The sequence below is a fragment of the Trachinotus anak genome, unplaced genomic scaffold, assembly GCF_046630095.1.
Source record: "Trachinotus anak isolate AG129_WGS33_773 ecotype Australia unplaced genomic scaffold, CSIRO_AGI_Tana_v1 ptg000033l, whole genome shotgun sequence".
Classification (NCBI taxonomy): Eukaryota; Metazoa; Chordata; class Actinopteri; order Carangiformes; family Carangidae; genus Trachinotus; species Trachinotus anak.
Genome location: NW_027273884.1, coordinates 5,038,326 through 5,050,931, shown reverse-complemented (window position 1 = coordinate 5,050,931; position 12,606 = coordinate 5,038,326). Strand labels below are relative to the sequence as shown.

Sequence of the window (12,606 nt, the reverse complement as noted above, 5' to 3'; positions counted from 1 at the left end):
GGATTGGGGCCAGGTCTGTAGCCAAATGTCTGTCTGTGTCTGTGTGTGTGTGTGTGTGTGTGTGTGTGTGTGTGTGTGCTTACCTTGCCTATTCTCCTGTGTTAGGGTGACCATGCTGCCATCCTCAGCCAAGCCTTTCTCCAAGTTCTCCAGAATCTGTTAACCAGAGAGAGCGAGAGGAGGGGGTAGGGTGGGGTGGGAGGTGTGGGTGTTCAAACTTTAGAGGGGGAAGTTGCTTCACCACCATCCCATCCCTAAAGGCTTTTTATGTGTGTGTATTAGAATCTGCATATTCAATAACTCTAAAATCCAACCATTTGGCTTTTTATACAGGTGGGTTTGAAGATTAGTGTGGCTAATGTGCTTTGCTGTGGGTATGGAGTTTTATTGTGTGAATGCTACAGAGTATGCATATCTTTATGTTCATCCAGAGGCTGTGTTCGTGTATGTGTGCACACTAACTGTGAGGCAGACGGTTTTGAGAGTGTGCAGGCGGTCCACAGCCTCCTGGGGCTTGGCCAGGTACTGGGGAAGCTCGGCATGCAGCAGCCGCATGGAGAACGGCACCATGGAGCCTGGACACGAAGGGGGGGGGGCAGAAAATGTGTGAGTGAAAGGGGAAAATAAGAAACAGGGTGGGATGAGGACATAGCAGGAGAAAGAGGGAAAAAAAGAGAAGGAAGGCAGAGAGAGACAGAAAGACACAGAGCACGAGATGAGAATATAAACCCATCCACCCACACACAGACTGCACACAGCCCTGGAGGCAGGAACCTACAGATGGCATTGAGCTACGTATGGTTGCTTATTAAACCCTCTCATCTCTCTCTCAGGGTGTGCTGCACAGCTCCATCACTCATCTCTCTCTGCCTCATCCCTCTCTCTCTCTCTCTCTGCCTCTACATCATTCACACTGTCTCGCTCTCACACAACACACACGCACACACACATATCCCTGAGGAAGAGCCTATATTCAGGTGAGTCCCCAGGCTTTGATCAGGGTCTCTTTGATACTGTCATCAGATCTAAAACTCAGCTAGCTAGTCCATCTGTGGCTGCTGCTTCTGCCAGTCTGTGAATCTCTATTTCTATCTCTCCTGTCTATCTGATTGTGCATTCAGTCTTACCCATCAACAGTAGAGGATACACACTCCTTTCCCCCAATTATTCGGTGTCTGTATTAAGGCCCTCTGTTACACTGTTTTATCTTCATGCTGACTGGACAGCACTCTCTTGGCTTGATTCTTTATTCAGTCTCTCAGGTGGTTTCATCAGCTTAAAATTAAGACTTTTCATACCTTCAAAGTAGCTGTTACAATTAAATGACAGTGCAACTTTGTAACTGAAAATGACAACAACCCATGAAACCACAACCTTGCACAGACATAAAAAATACATTTAAAGGTACCCTGTGGAGTTTCTGACTGGTGGTGGAGCTATAAAGAATTGTTGTGATGAGTAGGTGGCCATTCTGTTTATATCTTGTCCTCTTTCTGCACATGTAAGGGAATGCAAATGTATGCACAAGAGCACAAGGGGTATTACTGTGGATCCACCAGCACTTCCAGGGACCTGGTCAGACCAGCAGTTCTTTTTCTTGTGAAACTTTCAAATCAAAGTTGGTCTGAATGGAACTGCACTTGTCAGCAGATTTGCTTACTTTGGTGACCTTTGACAGACTAAATTGTGCCATTGACCGATAGCACACATCAAAACTTCTGACTTTGAGGAAGAGTCTAGTGTGACCTACATAGAGGAAGCTGTCACATCAGCTGTGCAGCTCTATCCAATTTTAAATAATCCTCTCCTGCTGGAGTATAAACTGCTCTGGAAAAGTTTGAAGGCAGTACTGATACAAGAGTTGATGGAACAAATATGTTTCTTTGATAAACTGTGTTAACTTATTATCTGGCAACTTAGCAACTTAACTGGCATCACGGCAGCTAGCTATTGTGCCTGGCTGGTGATAGCACGTTCCCAGTGAGATTGCCAGTTGCAGTTGTTTGTTTACCATAGCTACCACTGAGAATCTCTGTAATTATTCTGAGGTGGCTTAGTCTGGGAAAATTAAGAAGAAAACAAAAAGAAAAAAAAGAAAAAGGTTTTCACTTTTCTCCAACAGAAGTACATACCTGACGGTGCAGTGAAGGTTTTGAAACTAAACTACTAACAATTTAGACCACAATGTGAGTGGATTCAATTTTACTGAAAATGTAACTCCACAATTCAACCAATAAATACAATTAATCAATAAAGAGGAAAACAAATACAAAATAATCAATATAATTTTAGTGTGGGTGTTAGTTAGTGTTAGAGTGGGTGGGGTTCTGCTGGGGGAATTTGGACATATGAACTTTATTTCTAAAATCCTTGTTCGACGCTGCCAAGCTTCTAGTCCCACTTACTTTACAGAGATGTGATGATGTGTGTGCAGAAGAATTTGCTGTGTCATTGCCTGGTCTTACTAGGCACTTAGTAAGACAACAGCAGTTGCTGCGATGTGCCAAGGAAGATGACTGCTAGCTTTCAAAAGTAAATGTGGGCGTAACTGACCAAACTGGTGCATCTCTCTCTTCATTCATTGATATGCTGGATATGCAGTATCTTTAAAAAAGCATGGATGAATGGTACTTAATATTTCTGAGTCGCAATTGGACTCAACTTTTCATTTGGCAGACAAATTAATAACTGACAAACAATGATTATTTTTTCTCAAGTGCTCAGCCGACCTTAATTCTTGAGCGAGTAGTACACGGGCAGTTTTCTCTTCAGGCGGTCAAGTGTTCGGCCGGAGAAATGTTCAACTCCTGATGCCAGGCTACAAAACTTGTGCCAGTGTGTCTGCGAGCACCTAGCAGGGCACAAACCATTTAAAACTGAGCAATGGAAAGTCAATTGGTGCTCTCTTTAGAGGTTCTGTGCAGCGTAGCTTAAAGTGTGTTTTTTTTTTTTTTTGTACAAGTATGTGTGTGTATGTGTGCCTGTGTGTATGCAGCTGTGTCTCTGCTACTGCCTTCACTGTAGTAGCCCAAGGGGCGAAGCAGATCCAAAGTAATGGGAATACATTAGAGAGCAATTCATGCAGTGTAAAAAGAGAAAAAACAAAACCAAAGAACTGCTGGAGACAAGTGGAGTTGTTGGAGCTTCTTGACGATACAGCCTTATATCAAGCTCCTGGCAGAAACTTTCCTTTGAATATTTAATAGGACAGTGGTGGTATGCTTGTGTATCCTAAAAAAAAAAAGTGGGTAAAATGCAAAATCCTTTACGAGAGCAGGCTAATAACACATTCAAAATTCACAGATAAGAGTTTTGGAGCAGCTTTTCAGCACTATTATGAATAGTACTATTCAACCTTCAGTCGAGTCTCCATGGGAATTTATGGAGCAGCTTTTGGACAAGTGCAATATGAAAAGAGATATGAAACAATGCAGGATTTTCTATATAAAAGACTTTCTATATAAAAGTTTCTGTGATCAATATCAAAAGTGCTCCTCCTACATAAAGGTCAGTAATAATGAGCCAAAAAGACAGACGATGGTATGATGGTTTGGTACAAGTGGAGTGTGTATGTGTGTGCGTGTGTTTTCAATACCTCTCCTCCCAGGGTAAACGGTGGGATAGTACTCATAGTAGAGGTCTGGATGATCCAGGTTGCCAAAGGGTTCAAACTCCAGCTCAGCGTTTTGGAAGAGATTCAGCTTGGTGAGAAGAGCTAGCCGCACAAACCAGAGCTGGAACACATGCAAAAACACCTCCCTCGGTTTGTAAAACGTAGAAAACATTTTACATTTATGTTGAGCAATACATAAATATAGCTGCAAGTGGCAATAATTGAGGTAAAAAATTGTGACCCCCAAAAAACCCCCACAGAATTTGACATTTTGAGCTGAAGACCAGGTGCAGATGAGAAGAGATTAAAATGATGAACAGTCTTTGATTCTATAGGGCAAGAAGTTTTTGACATAATTTCAAATTACCTTCAATAATTATAAACTTCATTATTACAGTGTCACCTTGAGGTCAGCAAGTGTCATTCTATGTGTCTGAGCAGTGGGTGGAATTTGCAACCCACCTGCCAGGTTTTGCTGTTTCTAGGTCACACATTGTTTGCTGCACAAACACTTTTAGCAGAGAAAAATAATAATAAAGAGTGACCTCTCACAGGGCATGTGCTCCTACCACGACAACATCAGGACAACACAGCTGTTCCATCATAGCACAGACACCGCTCTTGTTAAGGCAGGTACCACACTGGCTTGGTTTAAGCCAGACTGATCAGATAGATTCCAGTTTGTTCATGTTAATATGCACAAAAAAGTCAGTCATGGAGTTCCACAAGGTTCTGTGCCAAGATCAATATTTTTCAGATAGACGATAGATTCTCAAGCCAATATTTTCCGTGACAGACACCCTGTCACCCATCATAATCATAATTTATAATAATATATAATATAATAAAAAAGCATTTTTTAATTTAACATTTAAGATAGCTAGTGTGCAAGCAACAAATCAATCCTGGCAGCACACTTGTTGATAGTAAACCTTGATATCAAGCACTCCCAAAGAAGAGAAAAAAAAAACACCTAAAATAAAAAAATAGATTTCAAAACAAAAAGCATCTGTGGTTTTTCTGGTTATATTTCAGAGCACAGACTTCAAATAAGTTCTAAAAACATGCAATCATAGATTGAAGCATCTCACCCCAAGGCCCTGATACTTTTACAGAAGCACCAGCCTGGGGAGGAGATGTGACAGATCCATTTTACCAGTTTGCATGGCAGCTAGCAGCTCACATCTCTCCATGACATGGCTCAGTACAGAAAGGCAAACTCGACTGGCAGTGGGAAAGGGGTCAATTGGCTTTTATTATTGACTTTACCTGCATTTAAAAACCTGCTTATACCCACTAATGTTGGTGGGAAAAGGGTATAAGTTAACGATATCTGAGCATGGGATAGCAGCAACAGGGCGTGGTCTCTCCTAACTCTATACAGAAAGTCTTTGAATCGGCAAACTGCTCAAGATGAATGCGGCATAATAATCGCTTGATTATCTTTTTTTTAATAATTGTTGGAAGCCAAAATCCAACAAGCCAATAATCGAAAATAAAATTTGATTAATCACCCAGCCCTATTGTTCTGTTTGTTGCACTTATTGTCCTTAAATCTCTGACTAACACTGCAGTGTGGTCCATGAAACAACATTTCAAAAATGTTGTTGAAAATGAAGCTGAACTGGAACTTCCACATCTGCCACTTTAAGTGAAATCCAACATAATATCACTCAAAAATAATTATATCGTCACTGTGGAAGCAAAAACTAACCAAAAATGATACAATTCCTAATAACAATATCATCTCTTAAAATGCCTTTAATTTTTTAGTTCATTAGGGGAATTATTACATCACCATGTAGTACATTGCCTGTCTTGGCTCAGGTTTTTTTTTACCACCAACAGAAACACAGAGAGAGGTAGACTGGTGGAAAGACAGAAGAATGTATAGAAGAAGAGATGCTCACTGGCTTCTTACCTGCAGGGAGTCGGTGGTGTGCGAGGTTGGCTGCCCAGCCTTTCCGTATCCCTGACCATGAGCTGTTAGCAGCCGGCCCGTCAGATCTACCGCTGCCCGCCAGTTCTTACTGGTCTGCAGGGGAGAAGAGACACAACATGAGTGAAGCACAAACCATTACAGATTGATAGAAACATGGAAAAATAAAATATACCTATTTTTTTTCCAGCTGTCATTATTGCAGAACACGTCACTACCAAGGTAAAGACTTGATATCAAGCACCTCGTTCTGAATATTCAAATGCATTTACTGAAGTACTTCCTGTGTTTTACACTGAATTCTTTCTTCCATTGTTCTCCCACAGGGACGGAGGAATTTCAGCTTGTTACAACCTCGGTCTTATTTTCATGACGACTATAAAAAGTGGGAACATTGTAACGTCACAAAAACAAGGTACAGTGGAGGGAAAAAAAGTCTACAACCTGATGTACACAGTTCATTCTTGATCTGGGAAACCAGTTTCAAAACAAACTCAACCCAAGGCGACTTAATTGCTAAGCTTACTGCATCACACAGTCCTCATCAGCACATTTAGTTTGGTCAGCTGCAGTGCAAATGTAGATATTCAAACATTACATAATTCTGAGCATCACTTAGGCTGAGGAGTGAACATCTGAGACAACATCTTAGTGTCTGAATTCTGAAGCTAAAATCTACGCACTATATAGTACATTCAAAAATTCCCACAGTGGAACGAAAAATGGGAAAATTACAGCTGTGAGACACTAACAGCAATCAACATCAACTCCTACGAGTGCTCAGAAACATGAAAAGTTCTTTGACGACTGAGCATAGTACCATCAGTTCAGATTTGTTTTCTTTTAAAAACTGCGACAGTTTTGACCAATGATCTAAACCATTTTATTTTGAGATGAACAGCTAAAGGTGAAGTACACCTGACATAATCCTGTAGATGTAACTGTAACCCATCAGCTGTAGGAGGGTTTAAGAGGTTTGGCTACTCTCGGGGTTTGTTTACAACCTTTCTGATCACCCGACTGCCCAGGTAGGGCCACAACAAACTATCAATTTTAATTCCAATTTGTCAGTCTATTGATTAACTGTTGAGTCTATAAAATGCCAGAAAATTGTGAAAATTTCCCAGAGCCCAAGGTGTCCAACCAACACAGACATACTTAACGGCAAGAGCAGAAAAATCCTCACATTTAAGAGGCTGGAGCGAGAGAATGCTTGTTGTTCTTGTTTGATAACTGATGAATGACTCAAATGATCGCATCAATTAACTGATCAATTTCAGACTGAAACAGAATGAGTAAAGGCCAAAGCTGTAAAAATAAGACCCAGGTTGTAATAAATATCATTTCATGTAATATCTTTTTTTGAGTTTTATTCATGTTGAATTAAATCAAATATACCAAACCAGAAATCACTAATGGGAGAAAACAAAACAAAAAAAGAAAGAATTTGAATAAACTGAGATTTTTTCAGCGAAAAACAAAGAGCAGGACATTTGAGACTTCTGAAACCAAACGGAATCCTAAAGGCAAACACCTTTTGAAGGTTATATGTTAAACAAAGGGAGGTTCTATCATCTTACTATTTATCTTCCACGTCAGTGTCAATGTGACATCTAATGTTACAATTATTATAAAATCATTCACAGGACATATGAAGTGAGGCAGGTATGTGTGTAAGCGCACGACTGAAAGCATTTACACTGGTGTGAAGAGAGTGCCCACACACAAACATCCAAACACGGTGGACAAGTGAGCGCGCGCGCACACACACACGCACGCACACACACACACACACACACACACACACACACACACACACACACACACACACACACACACACACACACACGCACACACACACACACACACACACACACACACACACACACACACACACAGCAGCAGCAGCAGCAGCAGCAGCAGCAGCATCTGCTTCCACAGGAGGTGGTACAATAGGTAGGAGGGGGGAAGAGGTAGGAGGGTGGTGTAGAGTCACCCCACCCCATCAACACACATGACAAGGTCGGCTCGCCAATTGGGTCTGAAGAGCTGTGCCATTCATCACAGCCAGGGAGGTAATTAGGAGAGAGAGGGGAAGAGAAAGAGAGCGAGCTACTTTTTTTCTAGTCATCTTTATCCCTCAACTCATCACACTTGTTTCTTTTCCTCTGTTGTAGCTGTCCTTTCTTCTCCAGTCATCTCTTTCTCCCTCCTCTCCTCATTCCCTTCTCTTCTCCTGAGGAATTCTAACACACTTTCTTTGCCTCCATCATGACGCCTCCTCTTCTCCGTCCCCTCCCTCTGCCTCTCTTCTCTTCCTGCTCGTCATTGCTTCCTCCTCTACTGCTCCTTCCTCATCTATCCCTCCCTCCCTCCCTCCCCTCCTCCACTGCCCTGTGCCAGTAGCTGCGCTGCCTCTGAATCTTCATTACGGGGGGAAATGAAGCTGAAAACGAGGAGGCAGCCTGGATGGCCAAAAGCAGCTGCAGTCACTCAAACACACATATCCTACAGTACGCTACAGTACACTGCTGCCCTACCACAGGGCACAATAAGACAGGTGTGCAAGTGTGTGTTTCTAGGTGTGTGTGTGTGACTGGGATACAGGGTGAGTAGGGAAATGAGAACAGCCAGCAGTGATGCACACACGCGCGCACACACATGGACGCTCCCTTGCCTTACTATATTCATGGGACCCCTCATTAACACAATATACTCTGTGGCCCCTTACCCAAACTTGGTCCAGCACACACACACACACACACACACACACACACACACACACACACACACACACACACACACACACACACACACACACACACACACACAGAATTGAGACAGGGCACAGAGGGATAAGGAGTTTCAACAGAGGATAAGCAGCATATGGATGGAAGAAATCTAGCCCACATGTAGTTAAAGAATGCAAAAGTCAAAGTTGGCCATAGTCGAAGGAAGACAAAAAAGCAGAAGCTCTGGGCCAAGAGAGTTGGAAGGAGAAAAAAGGAGCAGTGGGTAGCAGAGTGGAGAGCAGGAGGAGAGGAGGAGAGCTGAAGGCCAAGGGAGCTGTAGAGAGGCATCGCGAGGAGCCAAACTGAAAAAATCTGAGACGTGAACTTCAGCTCAGGCTTTCGGTAACAATGTAGCATTGCTGCTATGCATAGCTCTTTTTTTTTTTTTTTTTTTTTTTTTTTTAAATCTTACACCACCTTATAATTTTAGGTCTTGAACCAAATCAATCTAAAGCAAACATTACAGACACCCAGTAACACATGAGCTATGAACTGAGCAGACAGGCTGTGAGGTTCCAGGGGGGTCGGTCCAAATTTAAGGTAGTATGTGACTGTACACACCCTAGAATGGGATGATAACAGACGTCTCTGCTCAGCTGTCAACTCAAATGGTTCGACCAGAGGTCTGACCCCATTGATGAAAAAGAGAGAGAACAATCAGTGACTGCACTGTGTTCCAGATGCTAATCTAACATTTAGGATGCACAGGGTCCTGTCTGCAGCTGTCAGAATGCATTACAGTGACTGATGTCCATATTCTGTCTTTTTAATTTCTAATTGCATTTTTCCACAGGTGCAGTACAGTCTGCTTTAGCCATGTCCTATGATCTGTGGCCACATGCATTTCTACTGCAGCCCCACAGCTGGGGAAAAACAATGCTGACCTTTGTGTGTTCCTGCAGAGCCGGCCCTCCCTGTAAGCCAAATAAGCGGCTGCTTAGGGCCCAAAACCACCAAAGGGTCCCAAAAACCCACGCATTGTTTGCTGAGTTGTCTGTCTGATCTCTGACCTGGCAACCCCACTATCTACAAAAATTGTTGTTGCTAATGTAATACAGTCTTGTATGATAGGGCAACAAGCAAGAATCATCATGTTCATTTGATACAAAACTGGCAACAATGACAAATGTATGCAACACAGCCTCACCCTCAGTGAGTGAACGGGAACCATAAAGATGGCTGTACAAAAGGCTAAGTTATTTCACAGGCTTTAACATGCTACTGGTGGAAGTGCCAGTGAAAAGGGGATCACTAGAGTCATAAGGATTCATCCTCTGGGAACCACAGATATCTGTATAACACCTTATGGCAATCCGTCCACTATATATAAAGACATTTCACTAAATAGTAAAAATTTTGACCACAGGTCAGAGGACCAGTTATGTCTACTGACTAAGGAAGCCATGTGACCTTTCCCCAGACGTGACCATCCTTTGGTGACCATCAGTGCCTACACTAAATTTCATGGGACTCAACCGTAAAAGTTGTTCAGATATCTCGGTCTGGATCAAAGTGCTGGACTGACTGACATTACCATTGCTAAAGCCTCGCTGCAGCAAGTGGCTAAAAAGTTCAGGTGAACCTATCTCACATTTAAGGATGTACAAAGTTTCTTATGATAACTTGAACACGAATCCCATCGTGCATACAAACCACGGTGTCACTCCCAAGGTTTGAATGATTTCAAGTTACACAGAATGGGCGGACAAAAAAAATAGAAAAACAATAGGCTGATGGTGATTAATAATTGAGCTCAGCTAAAATGACTGTGCAATAAGACATAATCAGATCGCCCAAAATCAAATAAGGAAGAATTACTGTGGTGATTTATTGCCACTGATATTAAATGAAGAACTGAATACAGAGACTTGGTGAAAGAAGTGTGTGTTGGGATTGTGTAGGCATGTCTCTAGCACGTCAGTGGCGAATAGGGTTGGGCGATTGGACAAATATATTACCTATCGGTGATTGGCCGAGTCCATCGCAGTTGGTTTTTGGGGGTGCTGATTTTTTTGGGTGATTTTTGTCATTTTATTTTGCTAATTTAAGGGTCCTGCCACCTTCAGAATTCAAGTTGGTAGTGTGCGCTAATAGGAAGCGACAGTTGGAATTGGGCCATATCATGCACATTCTTGTAGCACTTATTTCCGTCTTTCACAAAATAGAGCAGTGACTGAATGACACTGAAACTGTCTTTATAGGTTGCTGTCTGATCGATTGGTGCAGAAAAGAAACATTAATTCATAAATCACATTTGAGAACTACACCAAAAACTGTATCTGCCGTTGTGCACCCTGACCATCTAATAGCATGTCATCCTCATCTGTTTGCTCATTCGGAGACTGCAAGCAGAGGCTTCTTCATCTGACGTTGTCTGACTTTTTTTCAAGTAGGGTCAGACAGCTGCCCCCTGCTTGCATCAGGTTTAAAACCAAAATAATTCCAAACAGTTGATTTTGTATTTTTTTCGCAACTAGCTCTTCCATGATTGACATATCGCCCAACCCTAGTAGGGAAGAGCCATTTGTGTTTGTCTGCTGATGCTGGCTTTCGGGGGTGGTCTGTAGTAGACTTGCCTTTGTTCCTGACAGAACAAAAGACCAGACAAATGAAGAAAGAAGAGAAAGAATATAGAAGAAACCAGATGTGACCCTACTGGATGACAAAGCAGTGCTCAGGAGAGTTCCTGAGGTAAGTACTCAAGTCCAAGAGCCACTGAGGTAGGCCAAAGTTTCAATAACATAGAGAGGAAAGTTGTAGGCCTTCACTTTGACAAATGAGCAAGATGGGAGCAGATGGACAGCACTAAAAAACACAACGTCATCGACTGTAATCAACAAGTCTAACTTCAGTAGTATTACAATGCTTCACACATACTCCTACATACTAACGCCCACACAGACAAATGTGTGCAAGGAAAATGTGCAAAATTACATCCTCTATCTCTCTCACACACAGAAACACATATACATAATTAGTCTCCTCACAAATTTAAAAGGGGTGAGGCTTCTTAATTGTATTGAAGATCGCAAGTTCAGTGCACCTTTCCTTTGGTGGTTAAAAAAAAAAAAAACCCTGCATAACAAAGCCTGATGAACAAACGAACGCCCACTTGTTCTCTCTCAAAACGCGAAGCCTCCGGCTGAATCAGACTTAAAAAGGCTTCCACACACCAGCTTTAGTTAACACAGGGGGCTCCAGTGCTACTTCAATTAAGCCCCGGGATTTTGGATTACACAGAGGATGTAGGAAAAAAAAAAAAAAAAACATTAGTGATATGCAAAAATTGCATACCAGTCATTGCAATGGTGACTAACTTTACTTTGATGCCTCTGTTGTTAGTCTACAAACACTGGGACAGAGCATTGCCCTCAAGCTGCAGGACGGCCTGCTTGGCTACTGTACTGATGTGAACTTAGCACAGCAGCCGTTTTGTCTCACACAGGCAATCACTGGACTCTTCAAACTATCACTGAGGGAAGTTGAGATACAAACTGGCATTAACATATTACGTGAAGAAACTGTACTAGCTCTTGGTTCATAAGAGAACTCTACATATCACTCCCTGAGATGGTTCAACACGGCTTCCGAGTTCTAAGTGATGCTCCACTGGGTAATATCAACCACTGATTGACTAGTGGGCTACTGGATGGCTTTTGATGGTTCTGTTGTCAATAACAACAGCATGTCCCATTTTCCTTTCCCTCTGAGATTGCGGCTGAAGACAATATTCAACAGAAGTTCCATTTCAGGCCTGAATCACAACCACATCCCAAAGTACACAGCAAGTTTCCCCCAATACTGCAAGGCCTGAAGCTGATCCTGACCAACTTGTTTAAGAAATGATAACTGTTCTTATAAAAGTCACTGCTGAGATCTGGGAAAACCATGAAAAGGATTAAGATGTCTTGCCTGAACAGCCACAAGTGAAGATGGTGTCGTAAAGCTGGATATACAGGAGGTGATGATTTTTCAAAAGGGAATAATAAAAATAAAAAAATTAAAACTTGTGTCTTTTTTTGTTATTTTTTTATTGTCTCTCATCTGGATATTAATACATCAACACCAAGTATGAACCACAAACTTTGTTTGTGTGATGGATGGATGCAGCATTTGTACAATAACTTATTACTTGTAAGTATTTGCCCTTGCTTCCATCTTCCACTGCTCATGGAAACAGCTAACAGGAAAGCGCTTGAGGCATAGCTCTACGGATGGCAATGCTGGCTGGTTGGTTGGTCAGTCAGTCCACCACATTGGTC

At 42.1% G+C, this 12,606-nt stretch overlaps 1 protein-coding gene across 2 annotated transcripts in view; it reads right to left on the bottom strand.

Annotated features, from left to right (window-relative positions):
- The window catches only part of trappc12 (trafficking protein particle complex subunit 12), a 37,566-nt gene that overhangs the window by 10,533 nt on the left and 14,427 nt on the right, over nt 1–12,606 (bottom strand). The window contains exons 4-7 of one of the 2 annotated variants that reach the window (XM_071471099.1): nt 5,535–5,648; nt 3,596–3,734; nt 463–575; nt 84–156 (exon numbers count right to left, since the gene is read on the bottom strand). In XM_071471099.1, the coding sequence (XP_071327200.1) occupies nt 84–156; nt 463–575; nt 3,596–3,734; nt 5,535–5,648 (439 nt within the window). The remainder of the gene's footprint in view (nt 1–83; nt 157–462; nt 576–3,595; nt 3,735–5,534; nt 5,649–12,606) is intronic. The other variant, XM_071471100.1, reaches the window with a different exon arrangement.